An 18,469-nucleotide genomic window follows, 5' to 3' on the forward strand; every position below is an offset into this window, starting at 1 on the left:
AGAACAAACATGCTTTTAAGTATATATAATATACTTAAAGTTAGAGGAAACCATAATAAAAAATACAAATACACATTCAAAAGGTTTGGTCTATATATTTTTAGGCTTTAGAAATTAAAAAGTATTATGCTAGGGCACAATTAAGTACAATGTTATTTACAATTCATACACCTAACAACAAAATAACAGTCTATATATAGTCACACCCTAGTATCAAAGAGATTATTTTGGAAAACTTTATTTTAATATATATCTCATATATATGTGTGTGTGTGTGTGTGTGTGTGTGTGTTGTGCGTGTGCCATAGTTTATGCCCAAAGTTTAATAGATATGGAATTTGCATTTCCATTTGATTTCACAACAATCTGCAGTTGATGGAATAGGATCTAATAATAGACAAAATTATATGAGGTATATAATTAGTGTGCTGCTCCTCTAAATGGTGGCTAAATTATACTTCCTCTGCCATCCTGCAAATCCATGTGTTTATTCCAAAAACAAAAGGCTCTTCGAGTAACGTAATTCCCATTGTATAGATATATTTTCTGGAATGGGGCTACCTAAGAAGGAAAATATAAATGAAGTAAGAACACTAAGCTTCTCAATATTCTCATCTTATTGCTTAAACTTGGGAAGTGTGACCATGGCTTGGATGTATCCAAGGGGATGTAACACTTCCATTTCCTCTGCCTCACTTCAGCTTGTGGAATTTGTTATGCCAGCGATATCTCACTCACTATATAAAAGGCATCCTTCCCATTCGGGCAGCCTGCAGTTTCAGAGCACAATCTCTTCTCTACCAAGCAAAACTTGTGCTGAGAAAGGAGAGATTTAGAGAATCTTTCCCTGTTTGATTGATTAACAAAGGATGGCTGTGAGTCTTAGCTGGGCCTTAACCTCTGCCCTGTTCCTAGCTGCCACCTCTGCTGGATTTAGTGAGAAAGGACTCAAGCAAATATTGCTGGAGAAACTGAAACTTCCAGATGTCCCTGCTCTCCAGATGACTGACCTGGAAAATCTAGTGATTCCAGAGAATATAAGGAATAAATACATGTCCATGCTGGAGCGGCACAGAGTGAAACGAAGAGCATTGCCAAGTTTAGCTGGAATCTTGAGAGGAGTTCCAGGCAACGCAGGTAAACTTGGTTTCATATTTACATGAAGCTAAAAGCAAATTCTCCATCCCCTTTTTAAACCTGAAACTTCATTAATGCCAACTGCTTAACAGATTTAACCCAAACCACAGGAAGACAGGATTTCTAAAATATTTTAAGCTAAAATATCTGCAACAATTAAATTTAAGTTCAGGATTTCTCAGGAAATCCAATTCATTTCTCATAAAGGAGAGATGAGGTAGGGTTTAGCCAGTTGTAAAGATGATAACGTAAATACTATACTGTAGTATTGTTCATAAAGTTACGTTACTTTCCTTGCAAATACTGAATACACTGCCTCTGTTTACTGTAACACAATCTTAAATGTGATTACTGAGAAAAAATATTTGCTGTTTTAGCACATTTTCTCTAAATGAGACTAATCGCTGCTTTTAAGAACATGTTGAATATAAAAACATTATAAGAAACTATGTAATTGTTATTTAAAAGCAAATGAAGGAAAGTCCCATGTTATGGCTCTCACTACATAAATAATTTTTGGTGACTCAAACAATGAGAAATGTTGATAAAGGAAAAGAGATAAACATTTAAAATTTGCTCTGAAAGTTATACATGTATTATTTTTAAAGCATTGAAAATACATGATGTATTTTGGGGGGAAAGCTATTGATCATTAAAGCATTTTTTAAAACGATTATGCTGTCTGGAAAGTCTTTCCCCAACATATCTGGAGGGTACCAGGTTGCGGAAAGAAATTCATGAGTACATTTATCTTCTCTAAATATATGCCTACCAGATAACAGTATGCGACCTCTATTTGTTGTTTATGTAAGATGTTACTAGTAGAAAACATTGTCATGAGCAAATACCATAAAGCTTTTCATTGAATTAAATATGTGTGGTTAAGGTATGCCTTACTAATCATTATTTCAAATTGTTATACTGTGTTTATGTAAGGAAGGTTTGATAAGTGCAAGTTGGTAATAAAAAATAGAAGGAATTGGATGTCTGTCTTCTAGGATTTCAATAAGTTCTCCATTTCATGTTGTTATTATTTAAAACAGCCTTTGATAATCTTATGTCCTCCAGATATGCTGGATTATACAGTACAATCTCTACCAGATAATTGAAACATCACTCTTCCAGAGAAATAAGGAATGTCTTGTATGTCCTGTATAATTCTTGTATGTAGGACATGGCAGTTGGAAATAATGATTTAAAATGTTCCTTTTGTTTCCACCCACAAAGATATCTCAGGAGACATTCTCTATTCAGATACCACCCGTCAGAACCTGATCTTTGACATGGAAGGCAGGATTCCAGAAAACAGTGAAGTCACCATGGCTGAACTGAAGCTTTTCAAAAAGCCCCTGGAGAAGAAACATCTGCCCAGCAGGCAGGCACAAAGACCAGTCATGAATGCAAGGGTAACAGTGTACTGGGTGCAACCTCAAGATAATGGCACTAATCGGACCTCTTTAATTGATTCCAGGTATGAAAGAGAGTCCACAGTCTCAAATAGTATTTTGCAGCATGGGAAGGTTATTTTGTCTCCAGTGTAGCCAGTTTAAAATTGTATAATCAACATTATATAACTTAAACAATGTTTCTGCAATTCATTTTTTTTAGTACTTTCTAAGAACTTAATAATATATAACCCTGTTCAAATGCTGTGTTTGACTTAATGTTAAGTATGTGTGAATTCTGTCACTGTTGTTAATAAATAATAGTTTACAGTTTGTAGCAATGTATGCATCTACGTTGTGTAAGTCATAATACCATGATTCAATCTGATATTTGAATGCAGCCACTTGTTCTCCTGAGAAATGATGATAAACATTGAAACATAGATTAAGCTGGGGTCTCAAACTCAAGAGCATCAGCCCACAATATTGGGGTAGCCACACAAAATAGATTCTAAATAAGGCATAGCTACTATTTCTGGACTTCAGAGATCAAAATAACTACTCAGTGGTAGCAAAGAGTTAAAATTTTCTGTGTCTCCTTGGTGCCATCTAAGGGTAATCCAGGTTTTGCAGTTTGGATATAACAGCCATAAAATAAGGTATTTGCCTATGTAGATATTCAATGGTTTTCAGATAGTCTCACATGATTTATAAAAACATGAAAATTTAGGATCACAGAAATATTTTATTCCCAGTCTAAATCAATATATCTTACATTTTGGATTTATCTGTTGTATTTAATTGGTAGCAGGAAACAATAAGAACCAGATTCTTCTTTGTTTTATACTATTTTGTGTATTGTAGCATTAATTTAATAACTCTTCTACTTTTCATTCGTTTATTTCTGTGCCATTTATGCATTTTGCCCATAATTTGTTTGAATATAGTATATTTTTATTCTGTTCAAATGTTATTTTTTTATATTTTCTAGAAAAAGGAAATTAGAGTAAAAGCCTATGTTAGAAGCTATTGTTGTTAGTATTTTCATCTTCTCCTTCTACTCATAGTAAGCGTGCATTAACCAAAAAAATCTAAGCTCAGCTAAGCTAAGTATTTCATGCTTTTTAAACTTTAGATTAGTTCCCATTATGGAGTCTGGCTGGAGGAATTTTGATGTTACTCAGGCTGTACATTTCTGGCTGAAAACAAAAGCCTCTGGACCAATGTTTCTGGAGATTTGGATTGAAGGAGAAAGATTGGGCAGCTATGCCTCTGAAATGGCCAAAGTTGTGCGTTTTACATCACAGGATCCTTCAGACAAGACACTAGGCAAACCAGAGTTGGTCCTTTACACTCTTAACTTGGAAGAATATGGGTAAATATCATGATATTTCTGCATAATGACAATGTTTCATTTCTGTCTTTCATGATTTAAAAAAATCCAAGGCAAAATTTGGCAGCTTCCAACCTATACTGAATGATGTTTACTTGAAGCTAAAGTCAACTGGATTTTGACTTAGTTTATTCAAGATAGTGGCTGTTTACTATGTCCTTTACCTAGTATGTCCTTTACCTTGTTCAATTGCAAATAATTCCATGTTCAACAAGACTCTCAAGAAAGTTGGCAGGCCTTGAATTTTTCCTTGCTTACTTCTGAATAAATATGCATAGAGTGACATACAAATCATTTCTCATTTCACAACTAGTACAAAACACTTTACATGAACAGTAATACTTTAGCAGACCATATCTGGGAGTGCTTCTGCTAGTGGGGGGAAAATCTGGAATTAGTCTGCCTTTGATTAATTAAAACAACACCTTATCAGAGAGGACTATACTTTATAATTGCTACAGATATGTAGTAAATTTATGTATACACATACACACACACATACACAAATGAATGTGATACAGAATATAGAGTGGCTTATAGTACAAATCCTTGCTCATCAAGAAGTAAGTCAGGTAATGTTAGATGAGTCATTATAATCTACCTGACATAACTGTTAGAGGAAAGTCTGTAGTCTCAGTCATCCAAGTCATGACTGAGAGGTTTCTGTCCTCTCAGTCATGACTTGGATGACTGAGATCCCAAGGTGCTTTTTCAGGAGGCAACTGGACTTTCTTGGTTGTTTTTTTAAAAAGATATTTCATTTCTCATCCAAGAAGCTTCTTCAGCTCTCACAGGACAGTGGGGAATTGAAGGATTCAAAGAAAAAAGCATCTTCAAAGAAAAAAACAAGAACGTCCAATTGCCCCCTGAAAAAGCATCTTTCGGACAACTGTTAAAGGAAAAAAATGGAAGATGTTGAAGTAGTGTGTGAGAGAAAAGCCAAGAGAGTTGAGCATGTAATTAATAAACAGACAGCATCATTAAAACAATCAAAGACATATTTTTGTTCTTGCCTAAAGTTTTGTATGTGTCTGTTTCTTGCTGAAAACTTTCAGCATGTGGGTCCAGTTCTCACCCTACATCTTAGATGAATATTGATTCTGCTTTTTTAACAGAGGACCTGGGGACTGTGGAGAAGGAAGCATGATAGAGAGGTCTACCTGCTGCCGGGAAGAACATTATATCAATTTCCGTGAGTTGACTTGGACTCAGTACTGGATTATTGAGCCAGCTGGCTATCAAGCTTACCATTGTATGGGCAGCTGCTGGCAGCCAAAGAATTTGCTGCATCATTTTGGCTATGGAGAGAGATCCTGTGCTGTAGTGGAGAGTTCTCCTCTTCCCATGATGTATCTTGTCAAAAAGGGAAACTACACAGAAATTGAAGTGGCAGAGTTTCCTAATATGATTGTAGAAAAATGTGGCTGTATAATGAACAATATAGCGGTGATCTAATAAATGTTCACAACTGGTCCATTACAAGGAAATATTTTTCTGCTTCAGCACAGTAACTGCAACCACAATACGTATTGCTCAGAATCCAAACCACGTGTGGCATATTGAAGCTAGCTGCTAATTTTGTGGACACATTCATTGCACAATTCCAAAATCTTTGGGGGGGCAGGGCAACGCTTGGATTAGGCAAGTTCAAAAATATAAACCCTTCTAAGATCTTCAAATTTCTTCATGAGACAAGATGCTAGAAAAAGTGAATGGAACTGGGGAGAAGGAAAATTAAACAAAAGCTTTGCCTGATCAGAGTTTAATGGAATGTAAAAGATGGAAATATTCAAGCGGAGCTCTTCCTAAGTTATTGATCTTTAGGCTCCTTCAGAATTGCTCCTTAGATGGCTGATACAAAGAAGCAAACAAGGTGTACAGTAAATACAGTTGCAGCTGCTATCAAAATTGGTTCAACTTCAGATTGGTTTAAATCCACCAAATAACAGTATTCAGAAGAAGGTAAATTTTAACTGAATTTTGACAGAGGCTACAGTTTTCTAGGGAGAACTGCTGGCCGGTTGCAGAGCAGATTATTAATGCTAACGTAAAACTGTTGGGACAAGATTAGAAGACAGATGGATCTTTTACTTTATAGTTTTTGCATTTGTATTAGCAAGTGCAAGTGTCTACTCCCCCACCAGACTAATTTTTTAATCTCCTAAAGGATCTTTGTTAGAAAAGATCAGATCCTAAGTACCAGAAGACAAATTTACCTGTTTTACAAGAATGTCCTATATACAGTATGATTTTTATCCCATTAATATAGTTGCAGGAAATTACGAGACTCAGACCTTGGAATCCAAAAATAAGTTGGTTTTTTATGCACAAACAGGTTCAGAGTATTTTAGTGAGAGTCACTTCTGAACAACTTTCTTATTGAACAGCACATGCCTACATGCTTCTTCAGAAGAGGCAAAACAAAGAAATATAACTTGTCATTCCTTGGTTACTTTAAACACAGCTTTTCCCATCCCCTGTTGCTAGGCTAGGATGGCTGGATGTCACAAACCTATCTTGCTAAACTCCCTAGCTTGTGGTTTTGTTACAAGCGAGACAAGGTATCTTGGCAAATATGACTTTGTGACCGATAGATGATCCTTGTGGTTTGACATTTCACAGTTCCTTGTTCTTTTTCTTGCTAATACCACATATTTCACTATCTATAAAACTTGTATCATTATTTCTCTAAAATTAATATATTTTCATGTCCTGCCTTATTCCCCACTTTTGAGACTTTATTTAACAATTAAGTCTCACTTTTATGATGTCTTAGATTAGTCCTTGCTATAATAATGTTAGGCACGACAAGATTAATGCTTTTGCAAAAGTAGGCAATTACAAATCCTTCTCAGATGAGTCGAAGTTGGAAAAACGAACTTTCTTTAAACAATACAATTTATAGTTTGTTTCCCTTGGAAGCATATTTGCAGTTTAGGTATTCTATTGAGACAGGGAAGTTTGACCACACTGAACAGGAAACTCTTAGCTAGGCAACTGAGCAAAGAGCATGTTGTGGTTTCTTCAACTCAGATAAGCACTTTAAACATATCAGCTTTTAAAATTTGAGACCCCTCTAGGTCATCTAGTCTAACCCCCTTTTTGATACATAAAATCCTTTAAAAGGATTCAAAAGAATATATCCTTCCACCACACACTCTATCCCTAACACATTAACATCTGTTTTACTTGTTCTTATTTTCAGCCATACGTAGAGGGTCAGCTTCCAGAGTGACACCAGTAAGGCCTCTTCTGCCCCATATGTTGCCTGCCCATTGCTGGTAGGGCAGTTATAGGGGGCGCTTCTTCAAACGTACCACTCATTAGACTCACCCATGAATCCCCCAATTGACTTAAATCCCCTATATTATTTCTCAATATAGTACTTATGACAGGGGGTCTTTAAAACATCATTTCAAAAGGAGATACCTAATTCCTTTTATTACTTTTGATTCTTTTAAACTTTGATAGTACGACATCTCTTATAAAGGGAATCAAACAGGAGAGAAACATTACAACCCAGAATCCTAATACAGCAGACTTTGTTGAACCCTTCACCAACCCAATTTGCTATGCTCCAAAACTTTTATTAGGGCTAGCTTGTTTTGCACAATGTTTTTTCCACACTTCTCTTTTGCTAGGTTCCCAAGACTGCAGTCACCTCTTTTAAGGGGGTTTCTACCACAGTTTGAAGTCAAATTTAATTGTATGTCCATTAGCTCCCAGAGTGCCACCCTCCACCTATGTGTAGGCCCTTTTAGAGTTTCAAGTATTGGGGCATCACTGGTATCTAGGGATTCAAGGGCTCTTTGCTTTCCAAGCCTGAATTCATTCCTTCCATAGAGATTCCCCTATGTTGCTTTATGAATCTCGTTACACCGGGTCCAAACCACCTAGTGGGGAGGCTAGTATAGGCATATTTTTCACATTCCCTATACATAACTTCTGGGGTAGTCCAGTTGCTATTATTTGCTTCATGATTCTTACAATAACACACTTCACTACTTGTCACATTTTTTACTAGAACTTCGCTCAGTCCAGTCCCATTGGGCAAAACACAATAGCCACCCACAATCCAAATTTGTTGGATTCCATTAATCTCCTATATTTGATTCCACATACACATACGCAAAACACACAAATGTCTTGTTGAAGCTATTTTAGACAATTTCTTCCTCCCTTCTTCCTGTTGCACTGAGTTAAGGTTCTTTCGACACCTAGCTGACTTGCAGTAAGAGACTACCTACATCAGGCTACTCAGTTTCATTGGGTAGCATCCCATAATGTCTTCTTCATTACGAAACATCTCTCTTTAAATAGAAGTTTATTTTTATTATTATTATTCATTTTAATAGTCTTTGTTTTATATTTTTATTGTATATCCATATACATTTCTTTAATTAAATAAATGTCATGGACAGACTTCAGTAGTTACAGCATCTAGTATTTAAAGTCCAACTGATTTTATAGGAAGAGTTAAATCTTTGATTACCTTTTTCTGAATATAGTCAATGAGACAACACTACTCAATGTTGGCTAAGTGAGGCCAAAGATATGCTCAGTATGAGATATAATTAACTACAAATCATGGTTGAACAGAGAGCTGAATTTTCTATCTGATTCACAATCAGTAACTATAATAAAAAGCACTTATCGGTAAATAATGCAGAATTCATGTATGTGTCAGAAACTAATATGTGTTATGTTGGCAAAGCATTTCTTTAAAAAGAAAAATGTCTCCAATTTTTCAAAAGCACACTGCCTCTCTGCTATTCATTAAAGCAGCCCAACTTTTTTCTGTGAGGCTGAAAATAAATGTGCAGATGATTTTAAGAGATTATAGTAAGAGAGAACTCATTATAGTAGCAGTCCCTTTTTTAGGGCCTGCACAGGAGGTTGAAACAGTTATGCTACTTTAATGAATAGCAGAGCTATGGTCTCTTGAGGTCTTGAGTATTTCTGAATTATTGTTGGACTGCACAGCCCAGATGCTTAATAACTAAGCACAGAACCATAAATCCTATAAGTGAGACTTGTGTGAAAAAATATTTGCTTAAGCATGTTTTTGATGGTAGTATTAATTTTAATATACAAATTATGTTTGATGATTTTTTTCTTAATTTGTACATATGTGAGATGATATAAATAAAATATAAAATCAACACAAAGGGGCTTTTTATTTCTATCTTTCATAAGCATCTAAAGAATTACTATTTAATAATAAAGTAATTTTACAATGGTAGATCATTATAGCAAGTTCTAGCAGAAAAGCAACTCAGGAAGTAAACAGAGTCACATGAAAATGTCTCAAGAACAACAGCTTTGTATGTTTATTTAAAGTATTTATATGGCCATTCAACTCAAATATAACTCTGGGCAGCATACCCAGAGTATCAGTAATCAAAACTATGAAAACTATGAAAACATATAACTATGTTGATCATCAGACAAAAGATCCTTACTGAAATAATCCATTTATTATGACAATAGAAATAGAATTTCAAAATCTTTTCATCAGTCAAGACAGCTTTGAAGGAAATGGGAAGAGGTGGGGGAAAGAGGTAGTTGATATTTGAATAGTCTATGAGTAGTATTGAGTGCTCTTGTCCTTTAAAGCCAACATGAATTATCACAATCAGAAGTGAAGCGACATGATAAATTTGGGGATTGTCTTGCTTTATTTATATGTCTAAAATTCAACTGCATTTTCAGTTTGCCTCAAAAATTAATCTGTATAACTGAAGTTCCAACATTAATATATTTTTAAAAAGCTGGACTAGAAATATATCTCCTCACCTATCTGAAATATTAAGTTACAAAATTTGGTTACAGTGAAAATGGAACTGAGCATTTGCTGAACTGCTGTTCATTTTATGACTGAAGATAATTATGAGGGTTTTCCTTTTAGTGAAAAGTATATAATGTTTATAAAACTTTAAAAATTGGGGTTGAAAAGGACAATATTAAACTCCTGTTTGGGACTGATTCATAACCTACCATATTTTTTACTATGACTATCTGAATACAGCTGAGTATGACAAATAATAAACAAGATAATAAAGCTTCCACATTCATAGTATGCTTGACCTCAATTTGATGTTCTCCAGCCTCAGTTCCCTTGAATGTTAATCCATATGGTCAGAATAATTCCTTCTATACATAGGAAGGAGTAATGGAAATGTGCCAGAGTTACTACTCCCAAAATTCACAACATAGTACCAACTGGAGAGCAGACAACTGGAGAAATCTGATCCACATTGGGCAGGCTGACAAATTTAGTTTGTTAACCATAGTTTCTTGAATAAGTCACAATTGTCTTCATTCAGATAATGCACTAGGCCCTAAGTTGTGATCTCCTAATCAGAAAGCTGCCTTGAAATCTAGCAAACTACCTCTATAACTTCAGAAAACATGGCATTCCAGCCACTATAGCAGCAGTTTAAAATCCAGGAGTAAATCTCCAGAAACTAATGTCACCAACTGCCCACTCAACCAGTTGTTTTGAATTCAGTCACACTCTCTTAATAAGGTGACTGTGAGAGTGAAATGTGCAAAAGAAACCTTGTATACTGTTCTGAATTTCTGAAGGAAAGGGAACATTCTAGAAATAAACTCTGGGGTTTGATATCAAAAACTGGCACAGGGAACTGCAGAACTGCTACAGCCAATAGATATTCCTTTTCAGAATATTCCATCCCATTCTTACTCCTTCCTACTATTTATTCCTTTCTATGTAAAGAAGAAACTACAGTATTTTGACTATATGGATTAACATTCCAGGGAACTGAGGGTGATACTAGTAAATGTAATCAGTGTGTATAAATATATCCTATAGTTTCGAAACTACAATTCTTAAACTAGAAAGATATTGCTAGTTTGTAATTCTCAGAATTGTAGCCCATACACATTTAGAGGGTACCAGGCAGCTAGCCTGACCTACATCTCCTTTAATGATCAGATATATGGAGTTGTTACTCTTTATGTCTAAGAGTATAGCAGGTTAGCAAACCATATAGTTTTCTATATGTTATTTCTAAAACTATATGTATTTAAAAAACAGTCTTTCCATTTATACACCCAATGATTTATAGCACTGTGAGCATTTTAGGAAACAGTAGCAGGGTTGGACGGAATAAGAGTTTCTTTTCACATCATTGTTACAATACTAAATAACAACTTAACACAACAATACAAGCAACAAAGCCACATATATTTTTTAACTGCTTAACACCCTTTAGGACTGGCATAGCTATTTGTTTCTGGCCTTTGACTTATTATTCTTTATTCTTTTTTCTTCTTCAATATAATGAAGAAATGGGAATGAAGGGTATGAAGCATATTACTGTCCTTGAGTTACCTCCAATTGTGAGGTGGATTGCTAATTTACCTTTTCAAAGTTCTCACCCTTCTGCCAAAAGCCTTAATCTTTCTTTAAGGAGGTGGATGTCAGGTTTTTCCTATCAAAGTTGTCCCAACCCATTTCTCTTCCTTTGACAAAGCCTTCCAGCCCCGTCTGGCACCCTGCTTTCCAGCAGTGGCTCTAATAAGTAGTTTGAGCACAAAACAAATGCTGAATCCACATCCCAACAAAAATGGAAATCAGGGTGGCTCCATTTGGCTTCTGTTTAAACCAGCTGGGGTTCTGGCAAAAGAACAGGGCAAACAAAAGATGTGTAATTGGACCCACTTCAGGATGTGCATTTATTTTTAAAGGAATGTTATTAGATTTTTCAAAATACCGTCTTGAAATGTATCTTAGAAGTAGCTAGAACACCCTCATGGAAGAAAAATAATTACAAAATTCCTACCTGAACATGTCTGAAAGGTTTGTATGCTGGTATTGCTTTGATCAAAGGAGACATGATTTTCTATTACAAAATAACACAGAGAAAACTATATTTTTCCTGCTCAATTTTTTTTCTAGTTGAGTAACATATTATGGTGTTAGCAGAAGATAAAGACCTCAAAAAGCAAATTATCAGCTGCCTCCAGGTATTTAAGGACTCCCATTGGAAATACTCCTAATTGAATATCCATTGTTAATCTATTTTGTTTTCATGGGTCAAGTTGATATACTAAATCAGGATTAATTTTTAAAATTATTTTAGTTGGATAACGTATAATATCATGATTTAGAAATCATGCTAAACCATATTTTACAAACAAATATTTGGATTCCTGTATGTTAAGCCAAAAGTCATGGCTTAACATAACTGAGAGAATCAGTCTGCTATTTCTGCTAAATGGGGCTGTAAAATCTGGGCTGCAAAAATTCAGGCAACCATTAAATGGAAGCAAAGATATTTGAAAATAAATAACTTGTTCCTATTCAATAGTTACCCAATTTTTTTGCATCTAAGATATGGTTGTTCTAGCTAAGATGTTCCTCTAACTAAAATATGCAAATGTTATATGTAGTTTAATTCAGGATTAGAAAATCTTTTGCTGTCAAGTTGAAACACTATTGTCTTTCAAACAGTTAAAAAGGGGGTTTATATTGTAGTTCTTCAATAAGTACTTTTAAAAAAATGCATTATTAGCATACATAAAAGTATGCTAATAGTTTTACCCATTCTTTGCCCTTCAGATTGTTTGGGCTACAATTCCTATTATCCTTCAGTTGCACATTGAGATTTGCTTGAAGAACTATTATTGTTCTAGTGATGTATAATGCCGTAGTGAATAGACTAATAAAGCAATTAGTAAAAGATTATTAGAGTTTAGTAAGAATTCCTACACATCTCTTTTCCATTTGACTGGGATGTCATGAATTGCAAAGAACGATTTTCTTTTTTAATTGAGCCTTTGCACATCAAACAGCATTTCCTTCTCTTTAGGGTTCTTTATTGACATTTGTCACTTTCAGTTTTCACATACACATTAAGACTGCAGTCATTCACCAGTGAGTGAGTGCCACTGAATATAGTAACGTGTATTTGCAAGAAAGCCTGCATATGATGATGCTGTTAAATGGGAAGATTTCAAGAATCCTCCAAGCACTGGGAAAGTGGTAAAATTCTTGAAAGAGGGGAAGACAATTGTTGCTCCAGCAAGATGCCTGAACTGACCTCTGTTCAGTTTTCTGGGCTCTGAATCATCCCAGTGTTTGCAGTTTAGCAGACTATATGAAGCCAATTGTTATATCTGGTCAACCATAGTTTATTGCTTTTTGTGTTAGAAGAACACATGGCTTATTTAATAAATTATGCTTATATAAACTTTAGCAAGAATCTGCAAATCCAGGCTTTGAAAAAGAATCTAGTCCAAATAAAGGTCAACAGTTCATCAGATTTTGATCCCTATATCTGTTGTTTAAGCTCTAGAACAAATTAGGAATTAATATACTAGTAGATCCTTTCAACCAAGGAATGTCAGCTGGTGGACACCAGGAGGGTTGCCTTTTCTCCTAAAGAGTCTGCCCTCTGAAACTTTCTTTCTCCTATGTTTAGGATTTCACCCTGCTGGCCTTTTGGAAGGCCTTGAAGACCTAGCTATATGCCCTCACCTGGGACCTTGAATGTGCGAAGGACCCAATTTCCTGGTTGTGCTGACACCAAAATCCCTTTTGGTTGCTATTTATATTTAATTTCTTTTTATATCATGTTTTAATTGATTTTTATTGTTGTTTGCTGTTCAGAATCACTGGTTTGTGTTGGGCAGCTATATAAATAGAATGAATGAATGAATGAAAATAAATATGTTCTCCGCTAGCAAGAAAGAAAAGCACATAGCTCTGACATGTCTATATCATATTAAGTCATAATGTGATTTGTTCCAATAAAGTCAACATAGTTAATTCAGCAATCCATGCCATATCCTTGATGGGTGGATTCTGTCATTCACACATGTATCAGAGAAAGATGAAATTCTTCAAAGATGAAATTTTCTTTTTCCAGGGAGTCTACTTTTTTTTTCTTCCCAAGTGATTAGCATTCCCTCTGGGATTAGCCATCTGAATATGATACCTTTTTGGTTTAATTGGTTCGCCAAGAATTTATCATCTCACCTCTGCTCTCTCACTCTTCTTGGGATTTGTTTAAGCACCGAGATTTCTTTTCCTTTATATGTAATGGTTTCTTCTCTAGAAATTTTGTATATAATATCTTGAACTTTCCTTCTGGCAAATCTCATGTGGACCTCTTTTGGATGCTTATGTCGTCTTGCGTAATTTGTGCTCACTCTATATACTTTGTCTAACTCCTTCAGAATATTGTCCTTAACTTTTTCCAATAGGTCTTGCAGACTACTTCTGCTGACTGCCAGCTTCCTGCAATTTGGTAGTTCAAATCTCACCAGGCTCAAAGTTCACTGAGCCTTCCATCTTTCTGAAGTCGGTAAAATGACCCAGATTGTTGGGGGCAATATGCTGACTCTGTAAACTGCTTAAAGAGGGTTGTAAAACATTGTGAAGCGGTATATAAGTTCTATTTCTATTATTAAAGATAAGAAATTCTGTGGACTCCACCACATCTGAGACCATCAGCCCAAGTAGGAACTCAACCATGAGGTGGCCAATATATCAAATAAACAGAATGTCCTTCCTTCACCTAATGGTTCAAAAGAAGGATGTGGTCTCAAAACTGGTAAAGGCAAAGAGTGGAAACCTAAAAAAATGTGGAATCCTTGTGAATCTTTGCATTGCAGGACACTTGTTCCCACTGTATTGTGCTTGCATGGAGCATCCAATCCAGCAATCCCTCCTACATTCTTGCTGGGTTTCTGAGGTATATATGAAGTTAGCAGTAGGTAGAAGACATAACATTTATTACTGAATGGGCTTACTTCTTTGTGTAGGTCTGATATTTAAATGTCTTAGCAGATGAATTGGTACATCAATCTTAAAACACTCAAAATAAATTATAAACAATAAACACACTGTTAAAATTAGCAATTGAAATGCCACTACAGTTACTAGATTTTTCATGTCCAGCTGTAACATTCTTAAGAGCTGTTAAGTGAACAGAAACTGTAAGAGGAAGATAAATCCTTTTAATCTTCAGATCTGGTTAGACTGAAATGTTGAATTTCATGTCTCTTTACACTCTGTAAATTATGTGTCTAGTTTTTAGGGCATCAATTTGTTTGCTTTTTAATGACTCATATTTAACCTGATAAAAATGAGATTTATCAGTTGTCAATTTTTTTTTTGGTTTGACGTTATTTTTCTGCTTTGAATATTTTTCTTTGCCTCTAAGCTTATTTGTGAAATATGAAAGTACAAATGTGCAGTAAATAAATAAATAGGTCTTAACCAGCAATTGTCTGGTCTTTACTGTATAAAACTTAGTTCTATAAGGGGAAATGATATTCATCAGGCAGTTCAAATGTTTAGCTCTGAGTAAATAATAGTAGGATGATGTTTGAATTAATTTATTTAGTTATTTTATTTGATTGACTGGCAAGTAAATCACATAAAACACTGGGATACTTGGAAGTTAATAAATACATAATATAGCCAGCTCCTGTCACGGAAAAGTGACAAAGTCTTTCAAACTATACCTGAAAATAAGTTAGGATTAAGCTGTTGTCAGCCAAATATCAGCTCATTGCTTCAGTAGGTGCTGAGTGCCCTCTAATGGCAGAAAACTGCTATCACATTTAAAAATCAGATTTAAGACCTGTGTACAGTACTAGGATGCAGGTGAAAATAAAAAATTATCAGCTGAATCATTGACAGAGTTAATATTTGTTTTTAACAAAAAAAAAAAACCCAGATTTTCATAATCAAACTAATAAATGTATAGATTCACAACCCCCCTAAAGAAAGACAAGGTCAGATTGAATGGGAATATGGTAACATTTTCAAATATTGTTAGAATGGCTTTCACATGGCAGGTAAATTTAAAAAAAAGAGCTTGATCTAATGCAGTTAAAGCAAAGGAGGGTAGATCTGGACTGAATATAAGAAAAATTGTAATGGTTACAATAATACTACAATAAATGAGCTAAATACTGAGGAAGAGAATAGTCTTTTCCTTGCCACAGTCCATAGTTGGGTGTGTTTAGATCACAATTTCTTCCATTAATACTTGACTACTATGTGAGTCACCACAGTCACTCTATTTCTTCTATGTTTTTCATGCAGTGATTCCTAAGTCTTTATTTGCAGTTTTTATTCCTTTCAGCTACTTTGCCTTGTAGCTTCCCTTTCTTTATCCTTCACCAATCACTTTATCATTCTCAACTTATCACAATTGAGACCAGAACTTCTTCTGCTAAGTGATGTGATTGATTGCTCAATTATACAATCATTTTGCCATGGTTATTAAGTGAATCCAGCTTCTCTCATTGACTTTGCTTGTTAGAAGTGTCCTGGGAAAATGTATGTCAGTTGCCAAGTGCCTGGATTTTGTTCATGTAACTGCAGGGATGCTGTGATGGTTGGATAAGAATTGGTCGTTATTTTTTCCAGTGCTGTCATAATCTTGAATGGCTATTAAATGAATTGTTGTAGGTCAAGGACTATCTGTAGATTCTCCTACAGCTGGGCACTCCCACCTTCCATTCCAGGAAAGCAACTGCCAATCTCTTTTTCCTATGAGTGGATTTTCCCGGGCCTACAGGCGTGTACTGAATTTATGTATACAAAGTAGAAGTATCAAAATGCATATATAAGTAGGCACAAGCTGCTGAAAAAGAATATTTTCCACTGTTTCTAATTGTTTTTAGATCTACCTTTATCACAAGTGGTATAATAGTTCTATCTGGAAGCTGTATGGGTTTGGATGGGGAGAAATAATTTCCAACTCAATCTTACCAAGAATGAGTGGCTGTGGGTGTTTGAAAGTTTCAGATAAGGAGATTATCCATCTTTCTATCCAGGATTGAGTTGTACGTCCCTCTTCAATCTGGGTGGGTGGAGGTTGTCTTCAAAAGCAGGTGTTAGCTGTGGCAAGGAAGTTTTTTGTACAGCTCCATCTGGTATGGCAATTGACCCTTTCCAAAATGGGGAAATGTTTAGACAGTTGTTCACACCCTAGACTACTGCAATGTTTTCTACTTAGGGCTGCGTTTGAAAACCACCCAGTAGTTTCAACTGACCTAGAATGATCATGATTAGGAATGTATATACTTAACTTATTTTCTGCCTTTCTCATCAAGAGGTATGCCATGTAACATCTCTGCTTCGCAAGCTGCCTTGGTTGCCAATTTGCTTCTAGATGCACTTCAAGGTGCCAACTGTTACCTATAAAGCATAACTTATATAGCATAAGGCCCAGTTACTTGAAGATCCACCTGTCTCCCATAACATCACTCTAGTCAACATGATCCCACATGGTTGGTATGCTCTGGGTTCCTTTAATTAAACACCGCCACTCTCCGAACCCTGGAAGCATACCTTCTCTGTAGCAGCACCTGCTGTCTGGAATGAGATTTCCTTTCCTACCACCCAAGATCTGGATGGGCCCTGTTCTGTTGCTGTTTAGGAGAGCCACTGAGATCTAGCTCTTCACCTTGTCCTTTGATGAGGGAGAGAAGCTCCCAAACAGCCTTTATAAATTGCCATACCTGGACTGTTCCAGTGCCAAACCATTTTTTAGAGTGAGACTGCTAGTAGTATTTTGGTCAATTCACATGTTTAGCAGCCTGTGAGGAAATCAGTTTTGTTCAAAGAAAGCAGCATTTAATGTTTCTCTTATAAAGCAAGTGGTTATTTGTGTATTTTAAGCATTGCTGGTTTCTTCTTGGCAAGTTTATTATCTACGGTACATGCATATGGGCCCCTTCTGACTGCAGCTTTCCAGCCATTAGTTTCAGAAACACATGTTGTTTGCACAGCCAATTCTCAAAACATAAACTTAATGGTAAACATTTATCACTGTTGATTAGAAGCAAATGTAAAACAGAATTCTATACATGCATATGTACATACATAAATACATGGAGCATCCCCCCCTCCATCACCCCCTATATTGCCTCACTATTGTGAGGTGGAGGAGGAAAAATGAGGGAGTATATGCCAAAAATGTTCCCAACGGGATTACACAAGGCATAAAGGTCATCCCAGATGGCCAACTAAAGCAAGAAGGCACTTATGGACATATTATCATGAAGAAAACCTATTGATATGGCTACTACAAATTGACGACTTGGGGCACAAAATCCTCATCAGGATGCAGCTGTTCTATGCCTGGATGGAAAACTATTTGAGAACCCCTGTAAACCAATGTGACTTTATTAGAAAATAGGATGCAAGAGGAGATCAATAAACTTTGTCTTGTCTGTTCTATATAGTTTAATCCTGTTTATTTATGTCCCTCCTGTCTTCTAGAAGCTCATGGACCACATAAAACATGTGGTCTCCTGCACTTTTCTCCAAACAATTATCCTGTGAGATACTTTGGGCTTATAGTGAGCGACTGGTCTGAAGTCAGCATCAAAGGGGGATATGAACTTGGATATCCCTAGTTTTATTTTAAGACCTTTAATTGCATTGTTTTGGTTTTTAGATATGGTACCAGATAATAGAAGAGAGATGTTTATATATTTTTATCTGAATTCAATCCACATTTATATGGTTATGAGCAAATCAACCCTTGGATAATTCAAAAAG

At 35.6% G+C, this 18,469-nt stretch overlaps 1 protein-coding gene across 1 annotated transcript; it reads left to right on the plus strand.

The window, feature by feature from the left end:
• Window positions 1-736: 736 nt before the first annotated feature.
• Window positions 737-5,416, plus strand: LEFTY2 (left-right determination factor 2). Its single transcript, XM_026695367.2, has 4 exons — window positions 737-1,137; window positions 2,365-2,608; window positions 3,658-3,897; window positions 5,031-5,416. The coding sequence occupies exons 1-4, from the start codon at window positions 870-872 to the stop codon at window positions 5,368-5,370; spliced, it is 1,092 nt and encodes a 363-aa protein (XP_026551152.1). The 5' UTR covers window positions 737-869; the 3' UTR covers window positions 5,371-5,416.
• Window positions 5,417-18,469: the final 13,053 nt, after the last annotated feature.

Source organism: Pseudonaja textilis, chromosome 1 (genome assembly GCF_049901715.1).
Source record: "Pseudonaja textilis isolate UNSWEBS1 chromosome 1, rPseTex1.2, whole genome shotgun sequence".
In the NCBI taxonomy this organism is placed as follows: domain Eukaryota; kingdom Metazoa; phylum Chordata; class Lepidosauria; order Squamata; family Elapidae; genus Pseudonaja; species Pseudonaja textilis.